Source organism: Erythrolamprus reginae, chromosome 7 (assembly GCF_031021105.1).
Source record: "Erythrolamprus reginae isolate rEryReg1 chromosome 7, rEryReg1.hap1, whole genome shotgun sequence".
In the NCBI taxonomy this organism is placed as follows: Eukaryota; Metazoa; Chordata; class Lepidosauria; order Squamata; family Dipsadidae; genus Erythrolamprus; species Erythrolamprus reginae.
Window position 1 is genome coordinate 71,097,985 of NC_091956.1, and position 12,863 is coordinate 71,110,847.

At 37.6% G+C, this 12,863-nt stretch overlaps 1 protein-coding gene across 8 annotated transcripts in view; it reads right to left on the minus strand.

The window, feature by feature from the left end:
- Positions 1–243: 243 nt before the first annotated feature.
- Positions 244–12,863, minus strand: part of NR3C2 (nuclear receptor subfamily 3 group C member 2) — a 180,419-nt gene continuing 167,799 nt past the window's right edge. For all 8 annotated transcript variants that reach the window (XM_070757795.1, XM_070757800.1, XM_070757799.1 and 5 more), the window contains exon 9: positions 244–4,944. In XM_070757795.1, the coding sequence (XP_070613896.1) occupies positions 4,789–4,944 (156 nt within the window). In that variant the 3' untranslated portion in view covers positions 244–4,788. The remainder of the gene's footprint in view (positions 4,945–12,863) is intronic.

Genomic DNA, 12,863 nt, shown 5'->3' on the forward strand with positions numbered 1-12,863 from the left:
AATGGAGCATATTATAAAAGCAGGAATTCCGATATGTAGAGAAGACCCAAGAGTGATGTAAAAAACAGAACAAAACTTGGTCATAATATATTGCACTTTAGTGAATCTCTACTTAAAGAAAGAGATGCATAATCAGATTAGTCTGATTCATATCAAAGCACGAGAAATTACTATGATCACACCATTTTTAATTTGTGTATATTTATACAACTTATAAAAATTATGTACTTAAAGACAATAACATAAAGGCCAAACAGTAATTTTGTATTTATTCAAAAGGTTTAAACATACAGAAGCAAGCTCCTAATTATTAATGCATCATTATGCATAGATGTTGCTGTTTTATACTGTAGTGCTGGCTGCTTTTATTTTCATCCGGTAATAATAGGACACAGCCACCAAGAACTTCTTCTGCACAAGTGCTAAGTTCTTGGTGTAATGTGCTCTTCAGCTCTATGAACTTTGAAACATTACTCTGAAAACCCTGGCATTATAACTGCTACCTAACAAGTTAGTCATCTGCCAGATAAAATTGCACCCTTCCTTCTTTCTTTCTCCCCTCTATCAAAAATGTCACATCTTTAATAGACAATTAAAAGTGCATTAAATGTAGAATGGTTTAAATTCCGAAAGGTTTCTAAAAGTCAGTGAAAATACCACCCTGTGATTAGATTTTTGCATTATTGATTATAAAGTATATTTTATTTTACGATTTTGATATTGCAAGCTTTTAGTCCTTTTTCAGTTTTGTTCTGTGCAACAGAATGGTTACACACTGCAATGCAATATTCTTGAAATACACACTGCAGTAAATTAAAACTATTTTACATTTATATAAATACAGTGTTCTTGCTGTATAATTTCAGTCATTGCCACAAAATCATTACACTCAATCAACACAATTATTTTCACATTTTGAAGTTGTTTATCTTATTTTGCAGGAGACAAATATCTATTTCCTTCTAAAATATAACGTACTCCTGATACCTTTCTTTCATTTGAAGTTCATTTTAATGATTTCTAAGCAATAATCAATGGTTTCATGAACAAGTGATTAAAGAATTTATTATAATCTGCACACTTTTCCTGCAAAGGTAGCTATTTTGCATAAAGTTATAAATTGTTTTAAAACTAATTTAGTGTTTTATTCATGACAGTTCTGAGATTTATGAATTGTACCACAATTAAATGCAACAAGGTACAAAAAATTAAAATAACCAGACAACTGACATCTACCAGTGGATTTAAAAAAAGAAAACAATATGGCTTTAATATTTTAATCAAGCAAAGTTAGTTGGAGATAGAAAAATATTTAGTAACTTTGCTAATAAAAAAACAGCTGCATCATTTACCACAAACCTGGATAATTTAAAATTCCAATTTCAGTAAGTTTTTTTTAAAAAAACTTAATAAAAAGGATATTTAGTATAAATGATCATGTTGCATGCTATATATTTTTTATCACTGTAGAAATTCAGTTTCATATTGCTGTGCAGTCCAGAGTGTTGATAAAGGATTTTGATTTTCAAAACTGCAAATGAATTTATTAAATTGCATTCATTTCAGCTGGAATTAAGTTCAGCTAGTATTGTCGGGATTCAACCCAATATATGGCTGTGTAATATATAACTTGGTACTTCTGTTTTCATAGATTTTCTTTCAGAAAACTGTATGGCTCAAAAAGGTCAAGTTGAGTCTACCACTGGAATTAACAATACTGGCAGATCAGCAGATCAGGTTTTTCCCTTTCCCTATAAAGCTGCTGCAGATGGGTGAGGATCCTTAGAGAGATTTGGGGGTGCATGGGGAAACTGGTTTGAGAAATCCACTTGCTATGGTTTTACGGATGCAAGATGGAAATGCAAATATCTTTTCAAGTTTCAAAAACTTCATCAATTATGAGGATCCAAGGAATTACTTGAGCTCCAATGTTTGCTCCATAATTGTTTTCTCAAACAGTGCTTTTAAAAAACAGTTTGTAGATTTAACAGTTTGTAGCAAATTAGAAGATTTGCTGTTAATTTCAGAAGGATCCAAGGAACATACCCAAACTTTAAGCACGCCTAAAAAAAAAAACCTTTGGATCCCAGATTTGGTTATTAATTGCATGGTGTTAAACATGGTTACTAAGCAGTAATTCCACTGGGACGTATTCTCAAATAATTGTACATAGGATTTCAACCTAAAAGATCCTTTATTGTTCTCAAAGACGTTACCTAGACTTCGTTTTAGATGAAGCTAACTGACAATTATTGTATGTAATATAAGTTTTTGTTTTTTAAAGAATTATGCTACATATTTAAATTATTCAGATGATATATAGTAATGATCATCACAAGAAAGACACTGTTGCTGTAACGTAGTTTTGAGAGAGATCCAAATTTTGAAAATTGTCTCTCTATTTTAGGGCTCACTTTAAGAGTAGTTAGATCGCAATCCTATTTGCAGTTACTGACTTGCCTAAAAATAAGTAGTTTTAAATAACCCCTATTCTTATTATCATTCCAAATGTGTCTCGGATGTGGGATAATTTTTATTTCCACCTATATACTCAGATTTGTTGTCCACACTTTTGGCAACATACATTGATCCCAGTTTTCAAAGGAAGGAAAAACAGTTTCTTTAACCACAATTTTGACATAAAATTAAACAACCCAAAATGAGCAGATCCTTTATACCAGTGGTTCCCAATCTTTTTTGGCCATGCCCCACCTAAGCATCTCTAAAATCCTGAGGCCTCACCCCACCGTCACATATAATTCTTATTATTCAAAAAGTGAACTATTCACTTGGAGGAAGCTTAAAAGGTTATTAACTAGGTTTAAACAAGGTTCCAATTGCCCCCATTATAAATGAAATTGCTCCCCTGTGGGGAGTGGGCCCCAGATTGGGAACCACTGACTTATACTCTTTAGGGTTTTGTATTGTTAATGAGACTTTGTTTGGAGGGCAATGTGTTTGAGAGTGTCCTGTGTAGATTTGCCTCCAGAGTGAATAGGTTAGGGAGCAGAATCTCATTTGATCCCGAGATGACAATACAGTGTTCCCTCGATTTTTGCGGGTTCGAACTTCGCGAAAAGTCTATACCACGGTTTTTCAAAAATATTAATTAAAAAATACTCCGCGGGGAATTTTCCCTATACCACGTTTTTTTCCACCCGATGACATCATATGTCATCGCCAAACTTTCATCTGCCTTTAATAAATATTTTTTTTAATAAACTTTAATAAACAAACATGGTGAGTAATAATCTGAATGGTTGCTAAGAGAATGGAAAATTGCAATTTAGGGGTTTAAAGTGTTAAGGGAAGGCTTGTGATACTGTTCATAGCCAAAAATAGTGCATTTACTTCCGCATCTCTACTTCGCGGAAATCCGACTTTCGCAGGCGGTCTCGGAATGCATCCCCCGTGAAAAGCGAGGGAACACTGTATTTTTTGGGGGGGGGGGACTGGGCACGATTGACCATATAGCTGACTTAAGCAGGCTCCCCTGAAATAGGAACCAAATTATTTGCACAGCTTTATTAGCTTTAATGGAACATGTAGAAAGAGCCATGTCTTGATGGAGTCTATCCTTGTTAACTTGTTTATCTTGTTAGACAAAATGTGTATAAAGCTGCAAACACAGCAAGAGCTCTTAAAGCAGACTCATTGTGCTCAAAGGATGGAAAAAGTAGTAGACAAATGCTGAGGATGTTGGATGGAAAAAGAACAACTGGAAACAATTATGGGTGGTTATTTACAACAGACATCGTGAGATAGATATGATGCTAAAAAGGCACAGCTTTCCCTTTCTTAAATACACTGTAAACAGTTCATTTTGCATGCAGAACAATTCACTTTACAAAAAAGAAAAAGAAAAAAAAACCCCTTCTGTTTAGACAAAAAAGAGTAATTAAATAGTCTCCAGCAAAATAGAATTCTTCCAAAAATACTTTCCCATTCATCCTATTAACCATTAAAGATTTTAGGTCTCATTTACAAAAGTTCCTTATGCCATTTGTTTCAGGTCCTTCAATTTATACATACAGCATTGTACAGTACAGCAAAAGACTGCAAAAAATTATTGGTAAAGCCAGCACAATATACTATAAATTGAAACGGAGGCATTTGTTTTAATATCTTATCCTTTCAAGTTAAATAATAAATGAACACTTAACACAGTGTAGATCATCTATGATAGATAAACATGGGATAACAAATGCCGCAAGTGAATATACCAAGATTATTCCACACCAAAATGTTCCATTATCTATGTTACATATCCGGGAATTTCATTTTGTTTCTACGTATGTGTGTGTGTTTGTGTATAGTACAAGAATTAATGCCCCATATTGACTTTTATTTATGTGCAAACCAATGGTAAGCTTTTTAAAAGTTCGTAATAGTTCTTAAACCCTTTTAAAACAAGCAAACAATACCAGAAACTACATGACATAATTAAAATGTTCTTCTGTTAATATATCAAAATCAAGGAGTTATTTGACTAGATATGGCTTTTCATCCAGAGGAACAGGAATATTTCTTTTTTTTTCTTTTTTAAATGCTGGGAATATTTGGGGTGGCCTGGTGTTCATAAACATCTTGGCTATTTTTGTCTTACCAAGTGCATGTAAGATGCTTGTTTGCCGTTCTCCAAACCTTCGTATTGTCTTTAGCCTACACTGTTGAACGATTTTGAAGAGCAGACTTTAAATGTGGCTTCTTGGCTCCTTCATGGGTGTGGAATAGCGCAGGGGAACTTAAGGCAAAGATTTTTTTTCTTTTCCATTAAGACATGTTCTGTCACTTCCTGTGGAAGTAGAGGGGCTTGGCATTCCCAGATTCCACTTTGGGTAACTGGTCACTGATGATTTCTACCAGCATGGCTGGGAACTCCACTTTGAGAGCTTGAGACTCTCGGAAGGTGTAGAAGCAAAATTCCAGCAAATCGCTAACGAGCTGAAAAGGAATGGAAGGAAAAACAAAATCAGGAATGGTGAGCATTAAACGATGCTGAAAATAGTTTGTAATACTGAACAAGCAATGTGGAACATTAATACAAAAGATGAAAGTTTACGGCTGTGCAAATCACTCATGTCCTCATCACCTCGAGGCTCGACTACTGCAATGCTCTCTACATGGGGCTACCTTTGAAAAGTGTTCGGAAACTTTAGGTCGTGCAGAACGCAGCTGCGAGAGCAGTCATGGGCTTCCCCAAATATGCCCTTGTTAGACCAACACTCCGCAGTCTGCATTGGTTGCTGATCAGTTTCCGGTCACAATTCAAAGTGTTGGTTATGACCTATAAAGGCCTTCATGGCACTGGACCAGATTATCTCAGGGACCGCCTTCTGCTGCACAAATCCCAGCGACCAGTTAGGTCCCACAGAGTGGGCCTTCTCCGGGTCCCGTCAACTAAACAATGTTGTTTGGCGGGACCCAGGGGAAGAGCCTTCTCTGTGGCGGCCCCGGCCCTTTGGAACCAACTCCCCCCAGAGATTAGAATTGCCCCCACCCTCCTTGCCTTTTGTAAAGCTTCTTAAAACCCACCTCTGCCATCAGGCATGGGGGAACTGAGATATTCTTTCCCCCTAGGCCCTTACAATTTACACATGGTATGTCTGTATGTATGTTTGGTTTTTATAATAAGGTTTTTTTTAGTCATTTTAGTATTGGATTGGATTGTTAAATGTTGTTTTTATCATTGTTGTTAGCCGCCCCGAGTCTACGGAGAGGGGTGGCATACAAATCCAATAAATAGGTAGGTAGGTAGGTAGATAGATAGAAAGGTAGGTAGGTAGGTAGGTAGGTAGGTAGGTAGGTAGGTAGATAGATAGATAGATAGATAGATAGATAGATAGATAGATAGATAGATAGATAGATAGATAGATAGATAGATAGATAGAATAAATACTTTGGGGGGGGAAAGATGTGGTGAAACACCTGAGCGCACATCGGAGACACCTTTCTTTGAACCCCGAAGTCTGTTCTTTTTCCAGGATTGCACATTTGTTTGAAGGCTGCTTTATACCTGCATGAATTTGCACAGAATCCTCACATGCGAAAACAACCCAAAGCAGTTTTCAAAGCAGCATTACAAACCTTGACAAAAAGCAGCTGTTTTAATGATTTGAAAATGGTTGCTTTGCAGTTGCTCCAGCCCTTTGCAATCCACCTCTTTTTAAAAGCAAAAAAAAGCCTTGCAATGTTATTTTCCAAATCTTTGTAAAAAGTAGCTGTGAACTGGAAAAAAAATTACTTCTGCTTCAGTTTCACTGAAAGAAACTAGCATATAATTACTCTGGTTTGTAACAAACATCTTGGTTCTACAATCATGAACTGGAAGTCGAGCAGAAGGAAAAAATGGCATTCTTCAGTGTTGGTGCCACTTTACCGACACTGTTTTTCTTCCCAAACAAAAATGACAAATTTTGCCACATCCATTTTCTTTCTGAGTGTGCATTTTTAATGTATAAAGTGAGTGACAAAAACCTGTGAAACTGCCTCAAATTATCCTAAGGGTACAGTCTTTATTTATAGACTCATTTTTTATACAAACTTTGAAGGCAAGATTTAGAAAACTTATTAAACTACATCTAGTTTACGACCATTTCCTTTATTCTCAGGAGCTTCTCTTTGTTCTAAATAATGTTTCTCTTTCATTGGCCTTTTATTAATGGATCACACAAAAAAGTAATAAAAAAAATCCATGAAATATGCACAGAGTACTATAAGGTGTTCTAAATTATATACAGTGATACCTTGTCTTACAAACTTAATTGGTTCTGGGACGAGGTTCTTAAGGTGAAAAGTTTGTAAGACGAAATAATGTTTCCCATAGGAATCAATGGAAAAGCGATTAATGCGTGCAAGCCCAAAATTCACCTGTTTTGCCAGCCAAAGCATTTGTTTTTGCGCTGCTGGGATTCCCCTGAGGCTCCCCTCCATGGGAAACCCCACCTCCGCACTTCCGTGTTCTTGTGATGCTGCAGGGAAATCCCAGCATTGCAAAAACGGGTCCGGAGGTGGGGTTTCCCAGGGAAGGGAGCATCAGTGAAATCGCAGCATCGAAAAAACACCAAAGTCCTCAAAACCCCACCTCCAGACCTCTGTGTTTTTGCAAAGATGCGATTTCAGTGAGACTCCCCTTGCTGGAAAACCCCACCTCCGGACTTCCGTTGCCAGCAAAGTGCCTGTTTTTGCGCTGCTGGGATTCCCCTACTGGGATTGCCCTGCAGCATCGCAAAAACACGGAAGTCCAGAGGTGGGATTTCCCATGGAGGGGAGCCTCAGGGGAATCCCAGCAGTCCAAAAATGGGTGCTTCGCTGGCAATGGAAGTCAGGAGGCGGGGCATCCCAGCGGCGGCGGTTGGTTTGTAAGGTGAAAATAGTTTGTAAGAAGAGGCAAAAAAATCTTAAACCCCGGGTTTGTATCTCGAAAAGTTTGTATGACGAGGCGTTCGTAAGATGAGGTATCACTGTACTTTACTAACAATACTGAGCATGCCTCGTTTCCATTAGTTTTACCTCCTATAATCTTGCAAATAACATTTAGAAAATAAGTTTGCACTTTCAAGTCAGTTGTGCAGGGCTCTCCAAGGCTTTCTAGATCATGGTCAAAGTTGGAATTGGCATTCATATCATCAAATTGCTTCTAGAAAGGAGGTGTACCCACGTACTAAATGAACGAGTGCAATTTTACTTCCTGCACCGATGCATGCGTGGAAACAGAAAATTTATTTATTTATTTATTTAATTTATTTATTTATTGGATTTGTATGCCGCCCCTCTCCGGAGACTCGGGGCGGCTAACAGCAATAATAAAACAACATATAATAATAATCCAATACTAAAAACAGTTAAAAACCCATTATTATAAAAACCAAACATACATACAGACATACCATGCATAAAATTGTAAAGGCCTAGGGGGAAAGAGTATCTCAGTTCCCCCATGCCTGGTGGCAGAGGTGGGTTTTAAGCAGCTTACGAAAGGCAAGGAGGGTGGGGGCAATTCTAATCTCTGGGGGGAGTTGGTTCCAGAGGGCTGGGGCCGCCACAGAGAAGGCTCTTCCCCTGGGTCCCGCCAAGCAACATTGTTTAGTTGACGGGACCCGGAGAAGACCCACTCTGTGGGACCTAACTGGTCGCTGGGATTTGTGCAGCAGAAGGCGGTCCCTGAGATAATCTGGTCCGGTGCCATGAAGGGCTTTATAGGTCATAACCAACACTTTGAATTGTGACCGGAAACTGATCGGCAACCAATGCAGACTGCGAAGTGTTGGTGTAACATGGGCATATTTGGGAAAGCCCATGATTGCTCTCACAGCTGCATTCTGCACGATCTGAAGTTTCCGAACACTTTTCAAAGGTAGCTTGCTATAATATGTGCGCATGTGCGTCCCTGTGCGAGATTTTGCAAAATTGTGCTCGAACCTGCACTTGCGCGACAGAGCAGTGGAGCTGCGGGCAATTAGCCGTACCAGCAGGATCCCACTACTGGTCACAAAGCAACTATTTTACAGAGGTGAAATGCTACGGTTTGGCCTGTTTCAGGCGTATCAGTAGCAGTGGCTGCCAGTGATTTGGAGAACTGGTAGCAGTGGAAGTGTCCAGCCCATCTGGACATCAGCATTTTCTTTTTTTTTAACCCTCTGCATATGCACAGAGGTTGAAAAAGCACGCACAAGGGTTGCATATATGCTTTAAACCAGCAGGGAAAATAAGTAGATTTCACCACTGCATATTTTAGTTAAGCAGAGAGAATTCCTAAAGCCAGAAGCATCAAAAATAAAACTGATTTTTGAAACATTTACTCCAAAACAAAATACATATCAAAACAAGATGAACAGAAACAGTGTCTTCACATATCTATCAAAACCTTGATTCCCTCTGTATTTTTTTGGGTTTAATCCAGATTCCTGGCTTCCTTTAAAGTTGCATGCCATACATTCTTCTGGCAAACTTGTATTTTTTTTTCTGTCTTGGACATATAATAGTAACCCTATTGCTAGATTTTTATTACACAAATTTATCTCTGCAAGGTGCTTTGATATAGGTTCAAGACCAAATTTCTGGTGATGAAAGAAGGGCAGCATAGAAGCAACTTAAGGAAAAAGAAAAAAAAGGAAGGAAAGAAGATAGAAGGAATGTTAAAAAGAAAAATAAAGATGGTTCAAAAATATAGAGATGTGGTTGGCATGAAAAGAATCGATGCTGGTAACATGGAAGAAAAGGATAGAAGACAACATTTTGTGAAGGAAGAAATAAGAAGGATTATTATTATTATTATTATTATTATTATTATTATTATTATTATTTATTAGATTTGTATGCTGCCCCTCTCCGTAGACTCGGGGCGGCTCACAATACAATAAAACAGTCCATGACAAATCTAATAACTTACAATTTAAAATATTTTAAAAACCCATTATTAAAAAGACATACATACAAACATACCATACATAAATTATATAGGCCCGGGGGAAATATCTCAGTTCCCCCATGCCTGACGACAAAGGTGGGTTTTGAGAAGTTTACGAAAGGCAAGGAGGGTAGGGGCTAATCTCTGGGGGGAGCTGGTTCCAGAGAGTCGGGGCCGCCACAGAGAAGGCTCTTCCCCTGGGGCCTGCCAACCGACATTGTTTAGTTGACGCGACCCGGAGAAGGCCCACTCTGTGGGACCTAATCGGTCGCTGGGATTCGTGCAGCAGAAGGCGGTCTCGGAGATATTCTGGTCCGATGCCATGAAGGGCTTTATAGGTCATAACCAACTGATCGGCAACCAATGCAGACTGCGGAGTGTTGGTGTAACATGGGCATACCTAGGGAAGCCCATGACTGCTCTCGCAGATGCATTCTGCACGATCTGAAGTTTCCGAACACTTTTCAAAGGTAGCCCCATGTAGAGAGCGTTGCAGTAGTTGAACCTCGAGGTGATGAGGGCATGAGTGACTGTGAGCAATGAGTCCCGGTCCAAATAGGGCCGCAACTGGTGCACCAGGCAAACCTGGGCAAACGCCCCCCTCGCCACAGCTGAAAGATGGTTCTCTAATGTGAGCTGTGGATCATGTAAACAGACAGCACATATTCTGTTTGTACAAGAGTCTAACTGAGTTGTGGGCAAAGTTAATGTATTGTGTGCAGTTAAAAATGTTTTTAACTCAAATCAGTTCCAGACAGCCATGTCATGCTAATATGAAAAAAAAGAAGTTAATAGATAGTTCATCTTTTTTTCTCTTGCTCCTGGCAAAGAAAAACAAAAGAGCTGCTTTGGTTATTCTAATTACCCTTGCAATCCAGGCAACTGGAGATTGTAGTAAAACAAGTAACGAGATGATGGAGGCATACAGCATACCTCGATTTATTGTCTCTTTTTTGATCAACTACAAGAAGTAAGAAGACCAATTTCAGACAGCATAAACCTTAGAATTTAATAGACGGGGCAAAAATCTGATATGATGATTTGAGACTGGAATCCAATCTCTAGCTGAAGAGGAAGATGCCCAGTGAATTTTGTCACTTTGGAATGCTGCCTTAGGAGCTAAGGGTTGTGTTCCAAGTATAGCATATTAGTTATATTGGTTATATATACTTACCGTAGCAAATTCATTAAAGGCATTAACTCAATAATGGTCATAATGAATAATTCTAATTATTTAACTGTCATTTGCAAGGAATCAAGACTGTTCAGAAGATAGCAGCATAGAAAATCTATTCCAGCCTATGGTATTTGGACAACTAAAGTTCAATACAGAATTGTATTTGTATTTGTATTTATTAGATTTGTATGCCGCCCCTCTCTGAAGACTCGGGGTGGCTAACAACAATAAAAAAGACAATGTAAACAAATCTAATATTAAAAATAATCTAAAAAACCCCCAATTTAAAGAACCAATCATACATACAAGCATATCATGTATAAATTCTATAAGCCTAGGGGGAAGGGAAAATTTCAATTCCCCCATGCCTGACGACAGAGGTGGGTTTTAAGGAGCTTGCGAAAGGCAAGGAGGGTGGGGGCAACTCTGATATCTGGGGGGAGCTGGTTCCAGAGGGTTGGGGCCACCACAGAGAAGGCTCTTCTCCTGGGTCCCGCCAAATGACATTGTTTAGTCGACGGGACCCGGAGAAGGCCAACTCTGTGGGACCTAACCGGTCGCTGGGATTCGTGCGGCAGAAGGCAGTCCCGGAGATATTCTGGTCCGATGCCATGAAGGGAATTGATACACAATAAAGTCCAATGGAATTCAGGTGCGGTTGGACTTGAGACTCTAAGCTTATGGTGCATTTAATACCCCCTCTCCAGGTCTGCCTGCTCTCCTAACATAATTTTATATTTTAGAGCTAAGTTTCCATACATTTCACAATTTATTATTTAATTACAAATTTGTGAAAAACCATTAGAATTATTTGTGTTTTGAAAGGCTTATTTTAAAAAAATCCTTCCTAATCATTTTTATAACTATTGAAAATCTCACAATAATATAACTACCGTACGGTCCTCCAAGATGGCAAACTCAACCTAGCTGGCCTGAAAAGGAATTGTTGAAATCTCTGAATCCACTTTTCACAGCATAGTGAACTGTTATCACCATCTGACCTAGTTTGTGAAATGGAAATAAGTTTCACACAGCAATATGTATTCAAATCACATAATCCTTCTAATAGCACCTTATTAAAATTATATGTCTTTCTTTAACTAAGAATCTTCCCAATTTAATTTTTTTATCAGCTAGTTTTTTGTAAAAAGGTGAGATTTTTTTTTAAAAAAACTGATGGATTAGGAAGGAATTCACAAAATCTGAATATTTTTTCCAATTTTCTACCAACATAAATAATAGTTTAACTGAATTGCATAACAGTAACAATGGTTTTCACTATTTGCAACAATCCCTCAAGCTTAAAAGTTAAATAATCATCTTTGTAATGGTTTATTTTGACATTAATAATTTGTTTTTAAAAGGTCATACTGATGAGGAAATCATATTAGGCTTGATAGCTAAATTCTGCTTTCTAAATTAGGGATCATAGCTTAAAGATAAGAGGCTAGGAAAAAAGTTACTACCGTATGTATGAAAGAGAGTTATGACATTTTATCTGTGTGTGAGTTTTCCGAATGGCTATTGTGTGATACACAATTTTGTGCAACAAGTAAGACTATTCTTAGCTTCTTATAATCGTGAAAGGCATTTGACTGGGTTATCTATTCAGCAACCTAAAACTATCTTAACAAAGCTCCCTGACAGTTCAAATTCCTAATTTCTGATCCTAACCAAAAGGTTGTTATTTTATGTTTAGAAATTTGATATTTGATGTATACTATACAGTATTTGCATGGGCATATTTCATTAGTATTTTTAAGAAAAAACCCAGTGCCAACATATACTGCTCAAAAAAATAAAGGGAACACTCAAAGAACACATCCTAGATCTGAATGAATGAAATATTCTCATTGAATACTTTGTTCTGTACAAAGTTGAATATGCACAACAGCATGTGAAATTGATTGTCAATCAGTGTTGCGTCCTAAGTGGACAGTTTGATTTCACAGAAGTTTGATTTACTTGGAGTTATATTGTGTTAAGTGTTCCCTTTATTTTTTTAGAGCAGTGTATATCAATCAGGCATCAGCCCAATACCCTCATTGCAACTTTGTTTTTGTTATTTGTGTCTTGTTTTTTGGGACAATCTTGCCCTCCGTAATGCCCAAAAATCAAAACAACTACTCCCCCAACCTATAATCCATTCTCTTCTAAACAGAAAAGAAACTAATACTGTACTTTAAAATGTATTTTATTTTTATATCTTTTATGCCAGTTCATTGATACAAACTGTTAACAAAGATACTAAATTTCAAAATTAGTTAAGCTTGACTT